The sequence below is a fragment of the Cryptosporidium andersoni genome, assembly GCF_001865355.1.
Source record: "Cryptosporidium andersoni isolate 30847 chromosome Unknown contig_58, whole genome shotgun sequence".
Classification (NCBI taxonomy): domain Eukaryota; phylum Apicomplexa; class Conoidasida; order Eucoccidiorida; family Cryptosporidiidae; genus Cryptosporidium; species Cryptosporidium andersoni.
The window spans coordinates 1-25915 of NW_027122862.1; the positions used below are offsets into that span (position 1 = coordinate 1).

The window sequence follows — 25915 nt, forward strand, 5'->3', positions numbered from 1 at the left end:
ATATAAAGTAAATAACGATTCACATATAACCATATTTGAGACAATTTATCTGAAATAATATCTAATAGTATAAATATATGAAATAAATATATTTGATATTTTTGTTGATTATTATATAAAAATAATTCTGTCCTTACTTTATGTGGTATTATTCCAAGTACAAAATTTATTAACCAATGAATATTTGTATTGTTCTTTTTAAAACATAAATCCTTCCATTCAATTTTCTCAATATTGATTAATTGATTTCCTAATTGTTTTTGATATAAATTTAAATAAATCTTATTCCACAATTGCTTAATTTTTTCATCTAGATTATTTAAATTAAAATCTTTCATTATATCACTTCTATTCAATTCTTCAGATAATTCGGAACTTATATAAAGTGCCATTTTAAATAAATCTTTACTATTCCATATATTATGAATTAATAATTGATATACAGAATTTAAGTATATATAATAGTAATAATATATACTATAAATTTTATGATTTAAATTTGATGAAATTACATGTATAAGACTATTATCATTTGAAAATAAATAATAATTTTCAAATCTTTGATCTTCTAATATAGTAAAAAAATTGGAGTAATCCTTAGAAAATCTTATTGGTACAATAGATTTATTTTTGAATATTTCTATATAATTATATATATTAGGAGTTTTTAATCCATCATGAAAGGTATGTATTCCATTAATATCTTTATTAAAATCATATAATAATTGATTATCAAATATTTGAGAATTTTTTATAAGAAATTTTATTCTATTTTGTATTATAATTAATGGATTATAAAATCTAGATATTCTTACATTATTTATATTTGTAATTTTATTATTCTTTAAAAGATATTCTTGGTAACTAAAATAACTCTCATATACATCTTTAAATATATTATATAATATATTATTTACTTGATATTTATTATTATTTGATATATCTTTAATTAAAATATCTTTATTTGACATCCATGTATAACTTATTTGTATTTGCCATAAACAAGTAAATAAATAACTAACTAAAGTAAATCCTTGAGGAAATTTCCAAAAATTTATCTTATTATATTTAAAATATTTATCATCTTGTAATAAATTGCTTGTAAATGAATTATTATTATTTAATGCAAGTATTTTAGTTAATAATATCATACAAGGACTAAATAAATTTAATAATACATTAATATTTGTAGATGATATAAATCTATTATTTTCTAATTTTATATTATTTAAATCTTCATATTTTATTTTAGAAAATAATATATTTATATCATTTTCATATATTTCAAGTAATTGTTGTAATGAATTCTTTAAATGTTTTAATGTTGGATCTATTATAGTATTTGTAGATAAATTAATCAAGTTCAAAGCTAAATTATTAATATTTATGTTTTGTTCAGTTATATATTTTAATATCTCAATAAAATGTCTTAAATAATAAATATTAGTTCCAAGTATACACATTTCAGTAATCATAGTATTAGATAATAATGTTATACTATCAAAATCTTGTAATTTATCTTCTAAATTAAAAATATCACTTTTTTGAATAAATTGTAATCCTTTTCCATTACATTGAAACCAAGGGCATATATATTTAGATATATATATATAATTATCACAGATATAAATCATATCATCTTCATATATATCTTTTGTATATATATTATTATCTATACTTTTATTAATAATCTTTTCAGGTAAAGAAAACTCAATAGAAGGTAATCCTTGAAATAATCTTTTAATAGATTCTATAGATACCCATTTACATTTTATTGATTCTATAGAATATTCTGATGGTAATATTGAAGTCAAATTGATACATCTTTGTGTTGTAAATACATTAGTTAAAGATAAGTTAAAAAGTTTATTGTCATTCTTTTTTGAATTAATAAATTGTTGATCCCAGAGTATTCCTATCTTACTAGTATTATATCTCATATATTTTCTTTTTGATATACATTGCAATAATGTAGGTAATATTATCTTATTTTTATTGTCTTCATATAATTCTAAATTTTCAAAAGGATTTGAAGGTTTTACTTCTATTTCTTTTATTCCTATCTCATTAATATATTTATTACTTTTATTTACCAAATTCATTTCTTTATCTAAATTTGACTCATCCTTATCCTTATATTCTAATATATTATCATTATTTTTTCTATTTATTATTATTTTAGATGTATATTCTTGTTCTAATGATATAATTTCTAAGTTATTATTATCTTTAATTCCCATAAATGATGCCATCATAATATTTTTATTATTTATTTCTTTATCCATAAGTATCTTATCTTCATCTTTTATATCAAAAGCTAATTCTGCAATTAATTTTGTTTCCTTCTCAATATTCATCATTCTATTTATCCCTATTATTTTTGATTCACCTAAATTATAACTATCATCAGGAATCTCTCTATTTCCAAATTTCCCTCTCAAATTATTCATAAAAAGACTTAAATCTTTTAATATATTATTCCATAAATCCTTATATGATTTATTAAAATATTCATCTTTAATAATAATGGATGAAAAATATGGAAGGAGTTTTCTTAAATCATTCTTTAATAATAAATCAGAATTAAGTAATATTCTTATTTCATTATGAAATTTATATGAATATTCCAAACCAAAATTATACAATACTGAATCTAAATTTAGTAAATATCCTATATTTGTGTTACATACTTCACACAATAAATAAATTACTGAAGTAATATCCAATATATCATTATTATATTTCAAGCTATTCAATTTACAAAATAGTATCTGAAAAAGTATATACAATGGGATATAGGGGGACATATTTTCCTCAATTAATAATGTTTTACATGCAAATCCTTGGGCGGCAAAAAAATTCCACCACTGACTTTTAATAGTATAATTAACTAAATAAGAATCTATCTTATCAATAAATTTGGATAATTCTAAAAATTGTGTTTTTATCTTATTACTAAGAATTATTTGCCAAGATTTATCTAATGATAGTTTTATATATTTATTATAGTTACTCAATTGCTTATGTCTCAATACTTGCCGCGCATTATCCCACTGTAAATATACAAGCTCTCTTAAAATTTGCTTAATAGATTTCTCTTCTAAGTTATTAGTAAATAAAATTTTGTCTAATTCCATATATAAATATATTTATCCTAATATGAATAGTAATTTACAAAACTTTTTATTTCCTCTTTTCCCTTACTTTCTCTTTTAAATATCTCCGTTATAAATATAAAAAAAAAAATTTAATAATCTCAAATATAATATTTCAAAGTATATTCAGAAAATCTAATTATTATAAGTCAAAATCCCTATCTTATATCATAGGAATAATATTTCCAAATTTTTTTTTTTTTTAATATATAGGTAATAAGTCGAATAAGGTTATGTAGCAAGTAGTATCATTTATCAGATATTTCAATATTAATCAATATCAAAGAGTGTGAGGAACATTGGCGCCTACAAAGGATTTAAAAAGAAAGTACAGGAGATTTTTACATTATATATAATAATTAATATTTTGGTCACTTCTTTTCTTTGTTTCAGAAAATGGAGGCCCATAGATCAATAATATTAATAATATGGGTACTATGTTTCTGAATATATTTACTTTATGGCAATCATAGATATTATAAATATAAATAAATAGGACATTTGTTTATATTTTATTACTCTAGAGAAATATTAATTTTGTAAAATAATCATATATCTTCCAAAATCAGTATATTTAGAGTCTAAGTCTATTTTTGCCAAAATTTGCCAAAATAATGCCTTATATATGAATAACAATTTACCAAGATATATAATTTAAATATAATATTTCTTAAAGAGGGGAAAAAAGTCACTATTGGACATAAATATTATAAAAGGGTTGTAATAATAGAATCGGTGTTTACAGTAGAGCGGTAAATAATGTTGACAATACACTTAAATGACGTAATCGAAACAAACAGGGCCCCAATGTTATGTTATTCTAGTGACAATGTTATCAGTTGGTTTTGGATCTAAGGATTAAAAAAGATATAAAATAATTTTATATATATTAAATTATTCTCTTTAATAGTATATAATATTGTTGTCTCATACCTGTTCCCTATGTTTCCATATAATTAATCTTTGTAGTTGTTCTCTATTAGTTTTATGTTTTGTATTAATACAGATAAATAATCCAACATAAATAATTGGTAAGCAAATTATAAAAAATATAACAAGTGAAAATGATCTTGCAGAATCTATTGGATCTAAAAAAAAAAAAAAAAAGTCCAAATTTATACTTGATTAATATTATTATAATTAATATCTCTAAACATACCCAAACGGAAATATACAGTTCCAACCCTTTTTCCAATAAAATTATTATAATGCTTGTAATAACAAAGATAATAATGAGTAGTACTATTTGGATTAACTGGAAATATATAGTCAAATATATTTGAATCATTAAATCTCTTTACCTCCCATCTAAAATATTAATTAAATATTATAATGTAACAAATTATAATAAAATAAATCTTACTTAAATAAAAATATTAAATAATCATCATTAATATAATCCATTATTTGAATAGGTTTTATTATATATAGTGAATTATATTCTGGAAATCCAAGACAATTCGGATCTTTTTTTAAAGATACAAGAGAATGTAGTGTGAAGCCTTGCTTCTTAGATCCTTCCAAAGTAAATTCTAAATTCCATCCAGGATTTACTAATACCCTTGTATCAACAATAAATCTATTTTCAATTCCAATTTTTGGAATAAATAAGCCATCACTAATCTCATCTATAATGTTTAATTTCCATCCATTACTAGGTTTACTTATAGGTGGACTTATTTCATTTATATTTGATATTATTGGGCATCTACAAATAGTTAAATTTTTATGTATAGAATTAAATAAAGAAATTTTTTCTTTATCAATAATAAAAATTCTAGGAATACCATTATATTTGTTAATAAAAGATGGGATACTTATATTTAATATTGGTTCTAATCCAAATGACGAATTACATACTTTCATATAATTATTATAATGTATATTATTACAAATTTTATCGTTACATTGTAATTTATGTCCAATAATTAAACAGACATTTTCATTATCATAATTTTTTTCATCCTCATAATATTCCCAAAATCTTATATATAACTCTTTGTCTTGTAATGATAAAGGAATTTCACCCTGAGAATTATTAAATGGAGTTAATAAAACATCTGCTAATATATAATTAGCTAAACATGTAAATATAATAAGACTGAAAATAAGCATCAATGCTTAAATATAAATGTAACATTAGGGAAACAAGAACTATTAAACTAGGTACATTACATGGTAGTTTAACCGCTTAGTAATAAAATAAGAAGATATTATTTAATTATTAGTTCATTATTATACTTTAAATCATAATATGTGTCCTCAAAAATTATATATTATTGAATTTATGTAAAAATATATTCAATAAATTTTTTTTAAAGGAAATTGTTTATATTAATAAGTATCTATAATATTAAATAAAAAATGGTTAGCGCGTGCGCCAATTTTTTGATACCCCGCTTATTTATAAAACAAAGTTTAAGAAATATATCAATTATATTATAATAAATTTTATCTTTTAGTTTTACACTATGGTTTTATTAGAGAACTTTAATGAATTTATAGTGGCTAGTAAATCTTTATATTTAAGTAATCCCATGCAAGTAAGTTGAATATTAATAATTTTACTGGTAGAATGAAATATATCTCTGATCTTTATTAATTATTAATATTATCCAAATAATTTATTGGTAATATTATAATCAAATGTTAGATATATATAGATCTATCAATATATTTGGAGTAATATCTGATTAATATTATTTACATGATAAGGCTTTTAAAATATAAAGAAAAACTACAATACTACTTTTAACTCACTAGTTATAAGATGAAGGATACCTTAGTACACTATTAATATTATCAATTTATTAATTACTATAGTTGTTTATTATGTGATTAACTTTAGCAAAAGTCGATATTTATAATATATTAAAAATTTCATTGAAAACTTATAATTAAATATTTTAATATTTCAGGCTCGTCTAGTTGTGAGATTTACTAAATCTAAAGATAAGAAGATAATTATGAGAGTGACGAATAATAAGACTTGTGTTAGTCATATTACAAAAATTTCAAGAAATATGAATGACATGGAGAAGATTAAGAAATTCCTCGGTCTCTTTTTAAAATGGACATCTGATATGGAAGACACAAAATTAGTGAGTTAAATACTAAATAAACGCAAATGTTTTATATCAGAAAGTGAATAGTTGTAGAAACTAATTATCTCCATTATTTCAAATCACATTGAGAATATTCGGTTCAAATACAACTGAGATAATTTATTAATTGCAATACTCACTTTGAACATAAAGTATTGACCTCATTCACATACAAGACAATTCCTATAGTCTCATAGTAAATAATCCGCAAATCTCTACATAGTGTGACAAATCAAACAAATAAGTAGTATTCCAGACTTTATTATTTAAAATTAAAGTTTAGATGCCAAACGACAATTCCCATTTAGGAATTTGACATTAAATAGATTATTGAAATTTGCAATTCACATTGGAAATTATATATTTATAAGATGGAGATATATACCACAATTTCTATTTTTCTTCAAGAAGCTTGGATAAGTACGAAAAAAGAAGAAAAAGATGTATATATCCACCTAATATTTCCAATCACATAACCCTGTTGAATTTAAATACATCTTAAACTTGAACAGTTGGCTTGTTCCAAAAATCAAGAAATGTTGGCGGGACAAATTGTGGAACACCATCACTTGCATCTTTCGTTTTGACCTGATTATTACTATTATTACCATTATTATCATGAAGTGAACTGTTCACAGATGCAATAAAGTCATTTGATTGAGGATTATCTTCCAACTGAGTACCAACTTCATTGATAGTATTATCAAGCATAAAGTCCATACTATGCTGATAGTTCAATTGACTTGTGAATTGGTAATTGTTCATACTCTGCATTCTACCACTTTTATTACTATAATTTCCACTATTATTTAGAATATTATAACCATTAGTATTATTATTTGGATTAGTATTTGTCAATTTCGGATCATTTGTACGACGTACATTACTATGATTACTACTCAATTGTTTCTGTTTAGAACGACTCCTTGCCAATCTAACCTCAATTGGTCTCTTACCATTATCTAATATGTACTTCTTATCTAAAAATACAATTGCATTTTCAGCCATGTAACGTTTTGGAAATGTAACAAATGCAGAGCATTTACTTTGTCTATTATCATCTCTAATAATATGAACTTCATCAACATGTCCAAATCTCCTAAATAGTGTCAATAATTCCGCTTCTGTACAAGTTTTAGGTAAACAACCAACAAATACCTTCACTGATTCACCACATGGCTGAACATCAGGTGATAGTCCTAAACGTTCAATTTCCCCATCAGCATATTTTACTTGAATTGGCCCAGCTTCTTCATTTAACACAGTCTTCCCATGAATACATAAAATAGCATTTTGTGCTTCGACAATTGTAGCAAAACGAACAAATGCACAACCTTTCGGTCCATTTGAATCTCTTATTATATTACATTCAACAACAACTCCATATTTGCTAAATATCTTCATTAAGTCCTCATTTCTCATCCACTTAGGAACTCTGTTGACAAATAGCTTAACTGGAGTAAAACTATTATCAACTTTTTGGGTATTGTGATATTGTACAAATTTAGAGTTAGTTTTATTACGTTTGCTATTATTAAAGTTCTGCATACCTAATCCAAAACAAACCCCAGAGTAATCACCTAATCTCTGTTTTGTGACTGTATTATCTACCATTGAAGTACTTTTAGTATGTTTATATGCATATTCAAGATTAAAACATGATAAATCTAAAGTGGAAGATCTCTGAAACTTCGAAATGTCATCAATAGGCTTATCTATTCCACTATTCGTCAAATTCATAAGATAATCATATTCACTTGGGGCAAATACATCATAATTGAGTGGTGAAGACTCTGATACGGATGATATACTCGTTCCCATAGAATTTGTAAACTTACTGAAGTCTACAAAGTAGCTCTCCTCATTAACAGTCCCCGGTCCCATTGGAAAACTATTACTACGATTGTATATTGATTGTGTTGTTGAATTATCAACAATATTTCTATCCAATTGATTAGAATATGGTAATGAAAAGTCTGACACTAAGTCATTTCCCTTCCAATTAAATTCATTAACATTCATACTCCAAGTGATCCTATCTTCAACCATTAAGATCAAATTAATCTCATTTTTTTTTTTATTTCAAAATCCCAATTCAAATTTGCCCTTTTCAGCTAATTAGCTAGGTAAGTAATTTACCGGGAGGATTACTTCGTAGACATCCAAGCCCTGACGCTTAAAATACAAGTGTAGTCTGTTTATCAACTTCTAATATAGACTTAGCGCTGATTTGTTAAATCCTTCAATATATTCATACTATTTAAAAGTATTCTATTCTACCCCAATCCCGCCTTAAATTTACTCACTAGTTAACTTGGTCTTATTTATTATATTACATTATTATTTGTTATGCCGCAAAAGACATTTCAAAGCTAAATCTTGACGTCTTCTCCAATTACCTTAATTAACCGCCAAACGGTCCACATAGTACTACATGTTGCATGCATCTACATAAAAAAAAAGAGATTTAAATATTAATGTTCCAAAAAAATTAAACATTTATCTTTAAAAATTTAGAAAGTTAATAATTATTATTATTATCAGTATATAATTGCACTTTGGAATTGACTATAAATGTAGGGCATCTTGGACTATATTTATTAAGATAATTATATTTAAAGAATGCAAGATCTTTATCTGAAATAAGCTCTTTTGGATAAGAGAGCTCATTTATTGATCTAATATTGGTTATGACCTTTCTTATATGATATAGTGGTCTTTTAATACCTTGCTTTGTAAGTAGTTGTAGTATGAAATCATGAAGTGGTGAATCTACTTTGGGTATCTTTCTCTTTTTAAAATTCTCAAATAGCTGTTTAAGAGGTGGAGCCTGTATCAAAAGTATTGATGATCTTTTATATTCAGAATTATCAGTAAAGTAATCATTGTAAAATTGAATAATATGATGTCTTCTTAATTGTCTTATAATATTACAAGCTTTTTCTTTCCATGTAAAATCATATTGCCGCTTTGACATTTCTAGTGATAAAAATACAAACATAGTCAATTGAGAATAACTAGATTCACAATAAAGATTTAATAATACACGTTTCTCTTTTTCCAAATTTGATGCACTGTAAAATTTTTTTGGGTTTTGGAGAATTTCCCTTTTAATTAGTTCCAAAGCCTTTTTTAAAATAGCTAATAGAGTAAAACTGTCAAAATTAGAAGATAGAAGATAGAAAGTAAATTGTGGAATACTATTAAGTTTTTGAAATGATTTTTCAACATATGCCTTAATACAACTCCCTTTCTTCTCATGAATAATTTTATCAGTGCTCTGTTTATTTATATTAATTCCATGGATCATCTCATTCTGAACTTTGTCTATTAAATGTTGAAAGTGCTTATTTAATATACGTTCTAATATCCTGGATACAACTGTAGTATAAGTACAACGTGGATTAATTCCATTATTTGTATCCCAATGTTCATTGGTCATATCTACGTCAGTAGGTAGATTCATTGAAATATCAATTTCCTTTTCATATGTATTTAAGCAGGGTAATTGGAATCTAATTGAAACACTACTAGTAGCTACAATATAATTGAAATTTCCTTGTCTTGTAATTACAGGTTCCATATTAATTGGTATTGCATAATACTGTTCTTGTAAAATACAAATATCGTTTATATAAGAATTTGGAGTTTTATAACTAAATGTTTTATTATGTAGAATATAATTAATATCTTGAATATATGTTTGATTTATATCTCCTAGTACGATTGTTTCAATAAATCCTACTTGTTTTTTAAATTTATAACTCAAATAATGATTTAAATTTGAATTTATGTTATAATTTGATATATGACTATAGTTTTTGTTCAGTTTATCTATATTTTGTGAAGTATGAATTTTATTATAATATGTTTCATTATAGAATTCATTTATAGCAAACTCCAGAGTTGTATTATTTAGTTCATATATAGTGTCATGTATGGATTTTCCCTTTAATTCCTCTTCATATAATTGTGTGAAATTATCTATAAATCTTTTGTTTACTTTATCGTCAATAACTCCTTCTAATCTCTGTCTAAATGAGTTAACCTTCTGGTCTTTTTCTTCAATAATATTTACTTGATTAGAATCAAAAACTTCATCAAGATCAGTTTTAAATAACTTACTAAGTATATAAAAATGAAAATTTATATAGTGCTCATATTTTATTGATGATAATATTTCAAGAAAAATATTATCTTCAGATACATCATATTGTAGTAAACCTTGATAATATCTAATCATATCTAAAGGATTACGATTATTTCGTACCTGTACTCTTGTATTATAAATAAATTTTATAATATCAAAAAATAATGACCTTGATAATGGTTTAAAATTAACTCTTAATAAATTAATCATTTCTACCATATACTTTAATAAAGAGTCTTTTAACCCTATAAAAATAAATTCTATTGAATGTTTAGTTATAAATAAAGTACCATAATGAAATGGAATAGAAAAACCTTCTGAATCTCTCCAAATATTATCTCTTTCTTTATATCTCACTCCACTTAATAAATTATATATAATCTGCTGCATTCTTGATAAATTAAACATTAATCCATCATTCCAAAAATGAGAAATAGATTTATTAAATAAAAAGATAAATATGCCTGCAATGATACTATTAAAATAAGTTTGATGAACACTTTCTTCACAGTTTTCTTCTAATTCCATTATTTCACACATGTCTAATTTTGTCTTTAATGCAGATTGTATAAGTACTAGTGGAGAATCAAATTCTTCTCCTTTATAGTGTATTATAACTCCTCTATTATCTTTAAAAACAATTTTTGGTATATTTTTTGATTTTATTGTACACTTTTTTATTAAACTTGTATCTCTGGAATTATATATCCTTGGGATATGAAGCTTTAATTCAAATTCCCTTATTGGTGAAGGTAATTTCCAATTATATGAAATGTCTGTTATGGGATCTTTAAAAAAGTCATTACTTGGAAAAACAGAATATTGCAATTTCATATATTCATGATATTTAAGTGACTTGATATCTATAACTTTTTCTGTTTTGTATCTAAAAAATGAGTCTGTAATAATAATTGTAGTATTAAGATTAATAATATTTTCAAGTATGAATATAAGTAAATAATAAGGTAATTCACCTATTTCATCCCAATTATTTGACTTCTTTAAATTAAAATATTCATTTTCTGTAGATAAATCCTCATTTTGATTTGATTTTCTTGTAAAATCACAATCACCTCTATATTCAGACCACCCATCTGAAATTACATCAAAAGATCTGTTTGCATTTTTACAATGAAGATTATTTATTTTATCAGGGGTTGAGTTTGGAAACTTTTTAGAAGCACGATACATATATTGTAATATAAGATTTGGATAAAGTCTAACTAAGAAAAAGTTAAAATATCTTATTTCATTTCCACTTTCATAAGCATTAGAACTGAACGAATTGGATGAAAATAATCCACATGTATTAACTGGTGAAGATAATATTAAATTATTTAATTCACTTAACCTTAATAGTAGCCATGTTCCTTCGTATAAACGTTGAATTTCATCATATATTGTTAAAATCCTATTATTTTCTTCTGAACCCTTATTTAATATGGCTTTTAACAAGAATTTACTAAATGATACTAATGTTGAATTAATATAAGATACTCTATTTTCATCATATGATTTACCCAAATCAAATTTAAATATTATCTTTAACATTTTATTTAGTGAATTTATACTCCAAATAATTCGAATATCTTGAATTTGGTATTTTGAATTTCTAAGATGTTTAAAAAAAGATGAGCATTTGTGTAATTCAGTGAATACATCCATTACTTTTGTGAATTGAATAAAGAATACTGACATTATATTAGGTAAGTATATTTTATATTCAATATCAAGAGTATTTTGTAAATATATTAATGGGACTATCTGATATACTTTACCTTCTTCACCTGCAACAGTATAATTTGAATTTTCCAATACTATATGTGATATGCTTGATTTATTCAAATCTTCATAATTAGATTCTATAAAGTAAACATTATTGTTATTTGATATATGATCTTGATAATCTGTACTTAGAGAATTTTCCAATCTACCAATTGAAATATCTTCTAATAACACACTTTTTTCTTTATTCATATTTTTATCTATTTTTTCTGCTTTAATATATAAGTTATTTTCTAAAGAACTATTTAATTCTTGAGATATTTCCAATTTATCCTTTATAAAATTACTAGGGTTTATATCTTGAAACTTTTCCTTGTTTAAATATAACTCATCTGTACTTTTTAAATCTTTATTAACAGATGAATCACATTTCTTACAGTTAATATTATTTAAAATTTCATTACTTTTAGTAGATTTATTATCTAATCTTATTTGTTCATTAGATAGCATTTCAAAATTCCTTAAAACTTCTTCATTATCTATATACTTTAAATATGTTTCATTAAATGAATTTTCAAAAGATATCCCTAATATATTATCTATTTTTTCACTTAATTCTCCATTTAATTCATTATTAAAATTTACTTCTAAGTTTTTTTTTGTATCTTTAGAATTTTCTAAAGAGTTTTTATATAACTCTTGGAAATTTGGTAAGTCTACAATTGAGTCAAAAATCTTTTTCATATTTTCGGGATATCCTTTACTACAACTACTATTTGAAGTAATAAATATAGGTGCTAACCAGCTCTCAATAATATCAGTTTCAATAGATGTATCTATTACTAGTACCATTTGATGAGATTTCCAATATTTATTAAAATAACTTTGAATTAATTTTGATAATTCATTCAATTTAGTAATTATATCAGGAGATAAGTAACCAAATTGTAAAACTTCTTCTATGTTATTACATCCATTAGCTGGTAAAGATAAAATGATTTTTTGCCATGAAAAAGATAATATATTGCATCTATAATCATTTAATTTTCCATTCATAGTTAATATATATTCTTTACGATATTCACTATTCCTTAGACAGGAGTTATATATATGGTAAAGTTTACACAATGATGATAATAGGACTTCATTATTAAAACCGTGTAAGCTGTCAAGTAGTTTTTCTGAATTATTGTTATTATCCCTAATATTAGATTCTACATAAGAATATGATGGATAATATCCTACTGAAGATAAAAAATTAATTAACTTAGGCTTTACAATGTTATCTGGTATAGATAAAGTTATCTTGGAAAATGTTTCAGATACAGAAATATTTGGAATTGTAGTACTCTGAGATGTTTCAATATATTCATGAGATTCCTTATAAGTTGAATTCTTACCACTTAAATTTAAACTTATTATATTCATTAAATATACGAATCCTTCATAACTATTAGAATCAAGACTATATCCAATTGGAATATACAAGGAAATATCTGTTTTAATCATAGTTCTTGTCTTTTTAATTAATACTGTCATACCATTCTGACAATTCTGTAAAGCTATCATTTTAGACTTATAATATAAAAAATATGGAATATCCAATCTACGATATTCAAAAACTCCATCTACTGAAGTTTCATCCGAGTTATTTATATTAAATTTAGAACTAAGATTATCAATATTGGAAAAATTTTTATTTAAAGAATTATTGAGAAAATTACTATCCTCAGATTCAGTAGTTAGACTTTGTTTCTCTAATATGCCATCATTATACTTCCATTTACTCTCTAAATCACTATCTATAGTTTCATGATACTTATACCTATTAATTGATGAACTCAAATTTCTATAATATACTGTATTATTCAATGTATTATTGATCACAACAACATCTGAAGATAGCCAAGGAATACCCAAATACTTTAAAATTAATTTCCAATCATCTTCACTTCTTATTACTCGTTTTTTAAAATCATTTATTACTGTTGAACATCCACAAAATATTATAAGCTTGATATTAATTATTATCACAAACAAAAAGATTAAACACAAAACTCTTATCTTTATCATTTTTAATAAACAACTATTAATATTAGTTTTTAGTAATATAAATTATCTCAATATTTTACAATTTACTTATCTGATAATTGATACCTCTGATATAATACTACACATAGGCGGATACCTAAAACTGAGACGATAATACAACCAGATGTATGCTTAGGTATAATTTATAGATCTCACTTTTATAAATATAATAACCCAATTATGTTAAATATATTATTGCTTAATTTAACTTATTGTGTGCCTACAGTTAAATAAATTCTATTCATTTTTATTCTTAAATTTACAGTAATATTTGTGATACAAAGAAGTCTTCTATAGTACTTTAATCTTGTAGAAAAAAAAAAACAAGTTATAGATAAATAATTTTAATAATTACTCTGCACAGCAGAATCCTTTAAATATATTAAGAACTGAAGTTTCTTGGTATTTCTTTTTACTCAATATAGAATTTGGACCATGTAATTGATCACATCTAAAGTTTGGATTTGACTTATTAGGTACTATTTTAATAAAAAAACAGATTGTACCCTTGTAATGACTATTATGTGGATCAATTAATTGCAATTGATTTAATATCCCAATATTTGTTGGATCAATATTAATAATCACATACCCAATAACATCTGCTTTAAATTCATTCTCTTCAATAACTTTCAATTTAAGCGTAGGTTGATCCCATGAAAATGGAATATTTATTTCATCATGTATAATACAAGATAAATATTTAGAATTTTGTAAATCAACTTTTGGAAAAGGGCCAATTTTAAATGTCTCATTCTTATCATCATATCCATTAAAACTTGCTACAATTGAATAATCAAACATATGTGACGCAGAATTATACAAACCTAATGTTTGATTTGAATTAGGTATATCATGAATAGCTTCTATTTGAATCTGAGCTAACAAAGGAATTGAATTCATATATTGAAGTTGCCATGTATGTTGTTGCATATTATGTCCAAAAGGAGTTGAAATATTGTAATTTGTTGATTGATTACTATTAAACATACAAGATTGCGCATTAATAGTTTGAAACTTAGGGTTTATATATTTATTAGGGAGTATACTATCAATTGATGTATTTTGTAATTGATTATATGATTTATCATCTGATAATATCATAGATTTTTGTGATGTTAACGAAGATTCTAAATTTATATCAATAGGAAATGCTGATTGTGATGAAATAACATTTTGAGGTGGATTAGAATGAGTATGTATACTATTAAATGGAGTATTGTTAAATATTCCACTATTTTCAACAGGATTAATACAAGAAGTAGAATTATTATATGAACTATGATTCTTTAATTGATTAGATATCATCTCTGTACTAGATAAATTAATCCCATCATTTATATTTGAATTTATATTTACTCCTAAAGAACCCGTTGATCCAGTTACAGATCTTCTTGGAGTAATATTCTTCCCATTCTGCAACAATACTTTAGGGGCTAATACTTGTGAATTAAAATTTATAGCTGGTATATCCATTATTGTATAGTCTCTTCTTGTAGTAGGATTATTTATTATATTGGTACCTTGAGTAGGATATTGATTAAATACATGTGTTTGTGGAAAACTAATATTATTTGTTTTATTATTCAAGTTTTCATTCTTATTTATAATATTTGAATTATTATCTATTTTCTTCTCTGTCTTATATATATATTGAGCTATTTCTTCATTCATAGTTGGAAAATAAATTGGATTCTGGCTAATTGTTTGTATATATCCATTAGAGTTTATATATGTAGGTTGGTTATTTGTATCACCAAGCCCTAATTTTAAATTATCTTTACTTAAGTTAGTATTTACTGTATTATCAATATTTTTAAAAGTTTCAATATTTACATTATCATTTCCAAATCCAGATGATAAAGTCTAATTAATACAAAATTTGTTACAAGTGGTACATATATAATAGTAAAAATAATTCACACAAAAGGATACATAATATTTCAACTTACACTTTTACGTCCATGCATTATTTAAAGTTACAAGACCTAAAATTAAAACCTTAAAAAAAAAAGTACAATTTACTATAAATACAAGAATATAACATATATAACCCTAAGAATGGCGCGCTCTAAATGACAATATTTACAGGAAAGCTATAACTACTATTACTACTATTGAGTATATTAGTTTCTTATAAGATTATCTTATTTACTTTATAATATTAATTAAAGAAATATTATGAATTTATAACTTATAAAAAAAGAAAATCAAAATTTAAATTTATCACTTCTTTAAAAAATTAAAAAAACAACTATTTCTAGTTACTTCATTATTTATCTAAAAAGAAATTAGATATCATATACAATCGATATCATACAATTTATCTCAATATTTATATTAAATAAAATATAACTCAATATATTCCTAAATTACTAACTTTTTAAAGATTTAGTTAATATTGGGATTATTCCCGCTTTATAAAGGTAATATTATTATGGCGGTATATATTAATACTATTACTATTACTGACCTGTAGTGAGACCTATAGTAATAGTATACAGGAACTCTTAATATTTATATAGCTTAGAATATTGGTCTATCAAGTATTTGTTTAATAATACATAGTGGTAAGATAAATGCCAGTAAATTTTTGAATTTAAGCTATTATAATTAAATTTTTTTAATATTACCTTCGTTTATAAGATTACATAAGAACAAATTAGAAAATGGCAGGAGATAAAAGAAAACGAGATATAGAAAGTGAAAATGCAGATTCTGAGAGTAGTGAAGTAGAGACAACAAATAAGAAACATTCACACCAAGATGATGATAACTTTGATGGTCTACCTGAAGAAGAAGAAGACTATGAAGATGAAGATGAAGAAGGTGGTGATGATGATGATGATGATGATGATGATGATGATGATGATGATGATGAAGAACAAGAATTTGATGAGGTAGAAGATAATGAGGAAGAGGAGGAAGAAGAGGAGGAAGAAGAGGAGGAAGAAGAGGAAGAAGAAGAGGAAGAAGAAGATGAATGAAGTCCTTACTTAGTTAATAATAAATAAAAATAATCAAAGCCAAAGAATTATATTGTTGAACCTTCATTGATCATATCTTTAATAAAACTGCATAAAAGATCTACGTACTAATTAAATATGCAAAAGTAATATTGGCTTAAATTTGAATTTAATATTAGATTGGTAATATGAATATTACCTATAAAAGTAGTAAACTAATATTTTTTTTTATAGGTATTCATTGCAACTTAGAGTATATTTGTTAGATATTAGTGACGTCACTTTATTTTCCTTATCTAAATATTCATCTTTAAGTAATTTTCATAGTTTAATGATATCTATTAAATAGGATTAGAATCCCCCTCTTATCTACTTCATTAGTCAATTTTCGAAATGTTATTAAAGAAGATGGAAGGAAGCTATCTAGAAGTAGTAGTATATTGTCTTATGATCCTTTTTATCTCCTATATTATTTCATTATAATGGGATGTATATATTTTATTTTTATAATATTCTAACTATTTGCTTTTATATTTCTTAATAAAACGGTATTAGTCCCCATCTTTGGCGGTAAATGTAAATCTTTTTATTAGAATGCAAATATAAGTACCGTTGCATGCATTTTACAAGATTCCAAAGATAAAATTATAAAAATTAGGAATAATAAAAGTAATGGATAATTATTCTTGGTATATAGCAAAATTTGAAGATATTTCTGATGAAGAAAAATCTATAGCTTGGAAATATATACCAAAATCAGATAGGAAAAGAACTGAAGAAGAAACTTATTATGATTATTTTAATATAAGCGAAACAAAGATATTAAATAAAATATATAGATATTTTTCTATATTAGATCATAATAATAAAGGATATATACCATTAAAAATAGTTGAAGATTTGATAGAAGATATTATAAAGAATCCATTTAGATATATTCTAAAAGTAGATTCAAGAAGTATCAATAATATTGCTATATTTAAAAATGCAACAAAACGTGTAAAAAGTCTTATGGAGACATATAAAAGTAATTTTAATAATTTAAATTTATATGGAGAGTTGAAAACAAGTCAAACTGATAATACTAGTGATATAATGATTACTATTAAGGAATTTACATATTTTATATATCCATTCTTCGAAGATTGGAGTAATTTTGACTCTGAAAAATTAGACAAATTAACAAAGAATGAGTGTACTAATAATGAACAATTCATACATTATCATACATTAAATGAATCCAATATATATATGAGGAATTATCTTGGAGCAAAATTACATCTTAATAATGATATGAATATATTTCCAGTTAGTAATTCAATTAGAAGTTTCTTAGAACCAGGATTAAAGGAATATTTAGTAACATCTTCCAAACCTCTGAGAAATTCAGATACTTTCATCAAAAATCCAAATATAAATCCTATTAGTTTTTGGAGACCATGTATTTCTAGTAGAATTGCAAGTATTCAAAATAGTTCATTAAAGTTAGATTATAAATAAGGAGTATAATATAAATATTATATATATTAATGACCATGTCCCAAAATTTATTAGAGTTATTTAATTATAAATATTATTATATAAAATGAATATATAAGTTTACCTTAATTGAATATTCTGAAATTAATCATTATATATATTATTTAATATATATATTAAACTAGTACTTGGTTAAAGACTCTAGTAAAAAAAGAAAAAATCTTAGCAAGCGCTAAGTATTCTAAAATATTGTATAATACTAAATTTTGGATAGTTTAATATAAAGTAGTTGAATGTTATTTAATAAAATAGAGACTGAAGTTTTCCATTTAATTTGGATAGAAGTAAAATATATTTGCATGAGAGTTCATTTTTGGAAATAAAACAAGATCAGAAATTTGTTGAACTTAAGAAATCCAAAATTACTTGCTAAGTAATTGAATATCTATAATAGAATGACGAAAAGTATGTTAGACCATTATATGGATATTGTGAAGCTAGATAGAGAAATTTCTACATTATTAGAATGTAGATTTCTACCAGAAAGTGATGTTAAACAATTATGTAATATGGCTAGGAGTATTCTAGAAGAGGAACATAATATACAGAATATAAATTTACCGGTTACAATTGTAGGAGATATTCATGGACAGTTTTTTGATTTAAAGGAATTATTTCGAATAGGTGGTATACCTCCTGAAGTGAATTTTTTATTTCTTGGTGATTATGTAGATCGTGGATATTACTCAGTGGAATCTGTGACATTAATAGTAGCATTAAAGGTCAGATATAAAAATCGAGTATTTTTGATTCGTGGTAATCATGAAAGTCGTCAAATTACTCAAGTTTATGGTTTTTATGATGAGTGTTTAAGGAAATATGGTAATCCAAATGTTTGGAGGTACTTTACTGACTTATTTGATTTTCTTCCTTTATCTGCATTAATAGACAATAAAATATTTTGTCCTCATGCAGGTTTATCTCCAAGTTTACCAACACTAGATTCTATTAAGAATTTGGATAGATTTCAAGAAGTTCCTCATGAAGGTCCAATGTGTGATTTACTATGGTCAGATCCTGATGATAGATTTGGTTGGGGTATATCTCATAGAGGTGCTGGATATACATTTGGAGAAGATGTTAGTGAAATGTTTAACCATACTAATAACTTACAATTAATTTGTAGAGCACATCAATTAATTCTTGATGGCTATCAATGGTCGCACAACAAAAATGTTGTTACTGTATTTTCAGCCCCAAACTACTGCTATCGTTGCGGTAATCAAGCTGCTATTTTAAAGATTGATGAAATTGGAAACTTTAGGTTTTTGCAATTTGATCACGCTCCTGAAAAGCTTGTACCTGGACATGAAAATCAATTGTCAATTCCAGATTATTTTATTTGATTGATACATGACATTAGGTATAAGATATCTTTTTAGAAGGTATATAGTAAGCTTATTTTAAACTAGCTATTAGAATAATTAGGAATTGATTTTTTTTTACTCTATTCTATATATATAAAAAAAGTTGTACAAGATTAATAAATGAAATAATTAAATATTTATTTAATAATGGTTTGATTACTTGGGGATAATAAGATTTAGATATTATTTTAGATTAGTGAGGTGGATGATTATTTAGTTTATTGATATTATTTAAATTATTAAATTAGAAAGTTCTTAAACTTCAAAGTGCATATTTTGAGGTTTTTAACAGAATTTTACAAAGTGTCCAGACTATTTGTATTGTAAAAGTTAAAGTAAATTACTTGGAGCAAATTGTACGGAACTATAAAAGTATAAATTGGTAATACTAGGATTTAATGTCAGTATTTAGTTAGCAACAAAATTCATCTTATTTTATAAAGATATTATCTAAAATGAGATTTCTATATAAAAAAAAAAAGTAGAGATAAAAGATAAAGTGATTCGTAAGTATTTTTGGATTAAATTATTCAAGGAATCATAAGATATCTTCTTAACTCCAGAAATTTTAGTTGACATTCAAATGGAAGCTCTTAAATTTAGATGCAATACTTTGAAGATGTTGATCATTCTAAATAGTTTTAAATAAAAACTTAGAAGATTTCTGTATAGTTTACAGGTTTACAGAAACTAATCAGATAAGCAATGAAGAGGTGGTTATAATGAAGCAAAATTAATTGACAAAGTTTGTTTGCCTATATTTTATATCATATTTAATTCCTTAAAGTTATAAATTATTTCTACTTATGTTTTTCTTTGGTTAATTTCAGCCATTGAAAGCTGTTTTTTATATGGCTGAGACATTTGTTTAAGGAAATTTAAAGCAATATTGACTGCCATATCAGTTGATAATGAACAGTACTCTTGTTTCAAATATTTTAGGATCCAAGGAGGTAATTTTTCTCTCTTATCTTTTTTGCTATACCTTTGATCTGCTAAAATCATAAGACCATAATCTGCTTTGGATCTTATAATTCGTCCTACACATTGTGAAGCTTGTCTCATAGCATCAAATGTTAGAAATTCATTTTCTTCTATATTGTAGTTTTCTTTCAAAAAACTTAATCTTGATTGTAGTATACGTGAAAGAGTATATTGATAAGGGATACCTACTAATATGACACATCTTCCATAGTGTCTATCAAAATCTATACCTTCTGCAACCTTACCCCTAGCAATAGAGAAAAATATACCACCTCTCCCAATATCACATGCCTTTCTAAAGTGATGTAGGGCTAAAGTTGTTGACACAATATCTTTTGTTTCTACAAATACTAATTTATGTTCCATTATCTGGGCAAGTATTCCAGATTCATACCACTGTCCTAGAACTTGTTCCATATACAAATATGAAGGAAAAAAACATACAATCCCATCTGGTACTTTTTTAGATATCTCTAAAACTAATTTTCCATAATTTTGTTGTATTGTAGAATCTTCACGAGATTCATAACGTGAAGATAATGGTACCTGATCTGAACCTCTTGTTACAATCATTGGGCAAATACAGGTTCTATCTAATGTCATAGACAAACTTTCGCTTACAACTGGATCAAAGCCTAGTAATTTTGGATATAGATCTAAAGGTGATAGTGTACCAGATGTAAGTACTATACTTTGATATCTATCTAAAATAGGTTTCATTGCAATAGAAGAATCTAGGCAGCTCAGTTGTATAATGGGATCATATAAGCCAGTAACTTCAGGATATGGATCAACAATGATAACAAATCCTTTAGAATATGTTCCAAGAATAGTACAAAATGTGCATACTAATTCAATAGGCGAATATTGATCCATATCAATTATTTGTAAAGTATTCATTAAAGATCTTAATCTTTCATCACAAAATCGAATTATATTTACATCTATCATACAAGAAGACTCCAAGTGATTAAGAAATGTTAGTGGACCTTCAATTTTTGGAGTAAAAACACGGATATAATTCTGAAGATATAAAGTTATTTTTTTCATGATAAGAAGAAAGTGTTCTGCTTTTCTAATAGAGCCAGGTATCAATTCTTTTTTAAGTTTCTCAACTTCTGCAGGTAACACTGGAAATCTTTGTAATTCCTCTAAAACCAAATCATCTTCAATTTGACCAGTAGATTTAAGTCCCCTGACAAGTCTATTGTATTCTTCCTGTAACCTCTTCTCATCTATCTCAGCCAATTTATTTATTTCATTCTTAAGACTCTTCAAATTTCTAGAAGCCCCATCTAGTGCCTGCCTATTTATATTGACAGATAAAGCTTCTGTACAAATATTATCTATATTGTGAGCTTCATCAAATACAACGATACTCGGTTCTTTGCTTCCCAATAATTCTGGATCTAGAGCTGCTGCATATGAGCCTCCTGCTTGTTTACCATTTATATTAGATCCATGACTGAATCCTTGAGAAACAGTCCCACCTAATAAGGAAGCCTGAGCTACTTTCGGGTCTAAAGTATATTGATAATTTAATACAACTACTTTTGCTACTTGAATCAGACGTTTAGTAGAATAATATGGGCAAAATGGTGTATTCTTTTTCAGAGTTGGATGCTCCCACTCTTTTCCAAACCTTCTCAGCTCATCTATTGTATATACTCCAATAGGAACAGTATCACTGCTCCATATTTTATCGAATATTTCATAATATGGACATAAATCGGTCCAGTTGCCTTGAATAATATCTTCTATATCTTGGAGACTACTTCGATCTATAACTTGGGTTCTAGATTTATCATTATCAAGCCTTGTAGAAGATTTTTTTGCACGAACCCAAGGAGCAGTCATTGATCGACACATTGCATCTATTTTGTCTCTATCACTATTGCTAATAACAGAAGGATTTATGCATAAATTCCTTCTAGCACTCATACCTATAGCTAAAATAGAACCATTTAGTATTTCATTCTCGCTAGTAGAAATATTAGTTTCTTGAAGTGCCAACTTATCTTTTTGTAATTCCTTTATCCTATAATTGATTACAGTTTTTAGCTCTAAAAGTGCCTTCTCCATTTCTGCTACAGTACGAGTGCAATAAATTAGTCTTCCTAAATTTGGATGAGCTAACTGATATGATGTTATAAAGGAAAATAGAGTAACTGTTTTTCCTGTTCCAGTTGGCATTTCCAAAACTCCATGACTATGGGCATCCAAAATTTGCTTTAAGTACTTCATATATTCCAACTGTTCAGGATATACATAATCATAAGGAAAAAAAACTTCAACTTCTTCTATAAAGAACCGTACCATTTTAGCTAATTAGTTAGACAAGTTCTGAATAAATATTTAATGTCTTAACACCTATTCCAATTATTAGAGTTATTTTATAATACTCTGAGAGATATAAAACTTTACTTATATTACTCTTATATATAAAATTCAAGCTCTAAATGAAAATTATGGGATAGTGCTTGTATATAAATAGGAGATTTTTAATAATATATATTTAGCGCTACAAGTTAAATTTTGACACTTTTAATTAAATTGAACAATAGTACTTAAAGTATTATAATAGTTTAATACAACCAATACCTTCCCGAAATAAATTTAAAATCTTTAGTACTTATATTAATGAGCCAACAGATAAATAAGTTTTCATCTGAAAGTGAGCATATTAATTCTAATGACCAAAGTATCTTACCTTGCCCTCAATTTATACGAGGTAAAAGTCTTACATTTGATATCCAATATTCATGTAATAGAGCTCGAAGCTGTATTTTGAAGTTACCCCATGGTAAAATTTATACACCTATTTTTATGCCAGTTGCAACACATGGAGCTATTAAGGGCTTATCAGCCGCTCAAGTTGAAGAACTAAATGTTCCAATAATACTAGGAAATGCATATCACTTGAGTAGTAGACCTGGAGTAAAGGTTATTAAAGATTTTGGTGGTTTACACAAATTTATGAATTGGAATAGAAACTTATTAACTGATAGTGGAGGTTTTCAGATGGTTTCATTACTCAAATTTGCTAATATTACTGAAGAAGGTGTTACCTTCAAGCATCCATACACAAATGCTACAATGATATTCACACCAGAAAAATCTATAGAATATCAGAATTCTATAGGAGCAGATATTATCATGCAGCTTGATGATGTTGTTAGTGCCCAATGCACTAATTATGAACGTATCAAAGAGGCGGTTGGTAGAACAACCAGATGGCTTGATCGTTGTATAAAAGCTCACAAAAGACCATATGAGCAGAATTTATTTGGTATAGTTCAAGGTGGAGTATATAAAGAGCTACGTGAACAATCTTTAAAAGATCTTATTGCTAGAGACCTTCCTGGATATGCAATTGGTGGCCTTTCTGGAGGTGAAACCAAAGATGACTTTTGGCCTATTATAGAATTATGCACTCATCCTGTGTATGGATTGCCATACTCAAAGCCCAGATATGTTATGGGTGTTGGATATACAGTTGATATCCTAGTATGTGTTGCTTTGGGTGCTGATATGTTTGATTGTGTTTATCCATGTAGAACAGCAAGGTTCGGAACAGCCATAGTAAAAAGAGGTCTTATTAAACTAAAACTTTCTAAATATAGCAAAGATTTCGAACCAATTGATAAATGTTGCGAATGCTATTGCTGCAAGCATTATACTAGAGCTGCTCTACATAGTATAGTTTCAAAAGAGTCATTATCAAGTCAGCTTATAACTATTCACAACATTACATTTATGATGAAATTCTGCTCTGAAATGAGGGAATCTATAAAAGATCAGACTTTTCCAGAATATTGTCAACAGTTCTTGTTAGAGTATTATAGTGCTATAAATTTAGATCATTTACCCATAAACTATGAGCAACCAAAAATCCCATCTTGGATTATAAATGCCATGGAGAAAGCCCAAATTCATATTGAGCAGTTTAAAACTTAAAACTATGCATATATATAAAGTTCTTTAAATAATTTTAGTTTTAATACATAATTTAGTGAATAAAAGTTATAAATTTTTTACTTGTCTACATTTGCTTATTATGCGCAGAAACCCCACATGTACTATAATGGTCAAAGGGTTCCGGTATCAATATACCGGTAATTATCTGCATGCATAAAAAAATAGGAATTTTCGTATTTTATGCAGTTTTTAATTTAAGAGTTTAAAATTGTAACGTAAGTCTAGGGAAATAAAACTTTATATTCAAAATAAATTGAATAAGGGGAACTCGTGCGGCTAGCAAAAGAACACGAGGTCTTGTGTTGCAAGAGACACACTTTATTAAGTAATGAGTCGGATTTATGAGTCTGATCATGCTAAGGAATTTGATGATATCAAAAATGAAGATTTAACTCCGTCAGATCAAAAAGATTCACCTGAGAAACTATCAAATAGTCACAAAGTACAGGAAGAAGAAAATCGTCAGGTATCTGACGAAATTATAAACCAGAATAATATTAGCAAACAAAAAAGTATAATAAACAATATTCTACACATTATATCTTTTCCATGGTATATGCTTAAGATATTGATAAACTTATTATTTCGGGGGAAATGGAAACTAAAAACTTTGCACTGTTTCGAAAACTTTTTCATGTTATATTCAAGATTTGTATTCAGAAATTCAATTGTTATAATATTAGTAATATCAATAATCTGCCTATTGCTAGGCATAGGTAAGTTTTGCAAAAAAAAGAAACCTACTTTTAGTCAGTATAAACTAGGATATGAACAAAAAATTCCTAATTTATGTATTTGGCATTGCTGAAAATACGACAAATCAATTATGTAGAAATCTAATCTACTTCATTATATT

The 25915-nt window shown here is 25.4% G+C and overlaps 10 protein-coding genes across 10 annotated transcripts; 5 read left to right on the forward strand and 5 right to left on the reverse strand.

The window, feature by feature from the left end:
- Nucleotides 1-3970: 3970 nt before the first annotated feature.
- cand_028790 (uncharacterized protein) lies at nucleotides 3971-5270 on the reverse strand (the record flags this gene model as incomplete). The annotated part of the gene is made up of 4 exons (XM_067213106.1): nucleotides 3971-4006; nucleotides 4089-4243; nucleotides 4315-4463; nucleotides 4519-5270. The coding sequence occupies 4 exons, from the start codon at nucleotides 5268-5270 to the stop codon at nucleotides 3971-3973; spliced, it is 1092 nt and encodes a 363-aa protein (XP_067067696.1).
- Nucleotides 5271-6757: 1487 nt separating this feature from the next.
- Nucleotides 6758-8308, reverse strand: cand_028800 (RNA recognition family protein; the record flags this gene model as incomplete). Its single annotated transcript, XM_067213107.1, has 1 exon — nucleotides 6758-8308. The coding sequence occupies one exon, from the start codon at nucleotides 8306-8308 to the stop codon at nucleotides 6758-6760; it is 1551 nt and encodes a 516-aa protein (XP_067067697.1).
- A 472-nt stretch (nucleotides 8309-8780) lies between these two features.
- Nucleotides 8781-14207, reverse strand: cand_028810 (uncharacterized protein; the record flags this gene model as incomplete). Its single annotated transcript, XM_067213108.1, has 1 exon — nucleotides 8781-14207. The coding sequence occupies one exon, from the start codon at nucleotides 14205-14207 to the stop codon at nucleotides 8781-8783; it is 5427 nt and encodes a 1808-aa protein (XP_067067698.1).
- A 369-nt stretch (nucleotides 14208-14576) lies between these two features.
- On the reverse strand, nucleotides 14577-16195 carry cand_028820 (uncharacterized protein; the record flags this gene model as incomplete). The annotated part of the gene is made up of 2 exons (XM_067213109.1): nucleotides 14577-16091; nucleotides 16178-16195. The coding sequence occupies 2 exons, from the start codon at nucleotides 16193-16195 to the stop codon at nucleotides 14577-14579; spliced, it is 1533 nt and encodes a 510-aa protein (XP_067067699.1).
- A 699-nt stretch (nucleotides 16196-16894) lies between these two features.
- cand_028830 (uncharacterized protein) lies at nucleotides 16895-17212 on the forward strand (the record flags this gene model as incomplete). The annotated part of the gene is made up of 1 exon (XM_067213110.1): nucleotides 16895-17212. One exon carries the CDS (start codon nucleotides 16895-16897, stop codon nucleotides 17210-17212), a length of 318 nt encoding a protein of 105 aa, XP_067067700.1.
- Nucleotides 17213-17863: 651 nt separating this feature from the next.
- Nucleotides 17864-18691, forward strand: cand_028840 (uncharacterized protein; the record flags this gene model as incomplete). The annotated part of the gene is made up of 1 exon (XM_067213111.1): nucleotides 17864-18691. The coding sequence occupies one exon, from the start codon at nucleotides 17864-17866 to the stop codon at nucleotides 18689-18691; it is 828 nt and encodes a 275-aa protein (XP_067067701.1).
- A 434-nt stretch (nucleotides 18692-19125) lies between these two features.
- Nucleotides 19126-20076, forward strand: cand_028850 (serine threonine protein phosphatase; the record flags this gene model as incomplete). The annotated part of the gene is made up of 1 exon (XM_067213112.1): nucleotides 19126-20076. The coding sequence occupies one exon, from the start codon at nucleotides 19126-19128 to the stop codon at nucleotides 20074-20076; it is 951 nt and encodes a 316-aa protein (XP_067067702.1).
- Nucleotides 20077-20901: 825 nt separating this feature from the next.
- Nucleotides 20902-23400, reverse strand: cand_028860 (DNA repair helicase family protein; the record flags this gene model as incomplete). The annotated part of the gene is made up of 1 exon (XM_067213113.1): nucleotides 20902-23400. The coding sequence occupies one exon, from the start codon at nucleotides 23398-23400 to the stop codon at nucleotides 20902-20904; it is 2499 nt and encodes an 832-aa protein (XP_067067703.1).
- A 321-nt stretch (nucleotides 23401-23721) lies between these two features.
- Nucleotides 23722-25038, forward strand: cand_028870 (queuine tRNA-ribosyltransferase family protein; the record flags this gene model as incomplete). Its single annotated transcript, XM_067213114.1, has 1 exon — nucleotides 23722-25038. One exon carries the CDS (start codon nucleotides 23722-23724, stop codon nucleotides 25036-25038), a length of 1317 nt encoding a protein of 438 aa, XP_067067704.1.
- A 349-nt stretch (nucleotides 25039-25387) lies between these two features.
- cand_028880 (uncharacterized protein) lies at nucleotides 25388-25867 on the forward strand (the record flags this gene model as incomplete). The annotated part of the gene is made up of 3 exons (XM_067213115.1): nucleotides 25388-25695; nucleotides 25743-25775; nucleotides 25810-25867. The coding sequence occupies 3 exons, from the start codon at nucleotides 25388-25390 to the stop codon at nucleotides 25865-25867; spliced, it is 399 nt and encodes a 132-aa protein (XP_067067705.1).
- Between the last annotated feature and the right edge of the window lie 48 nt (nucleotides 25868-25915).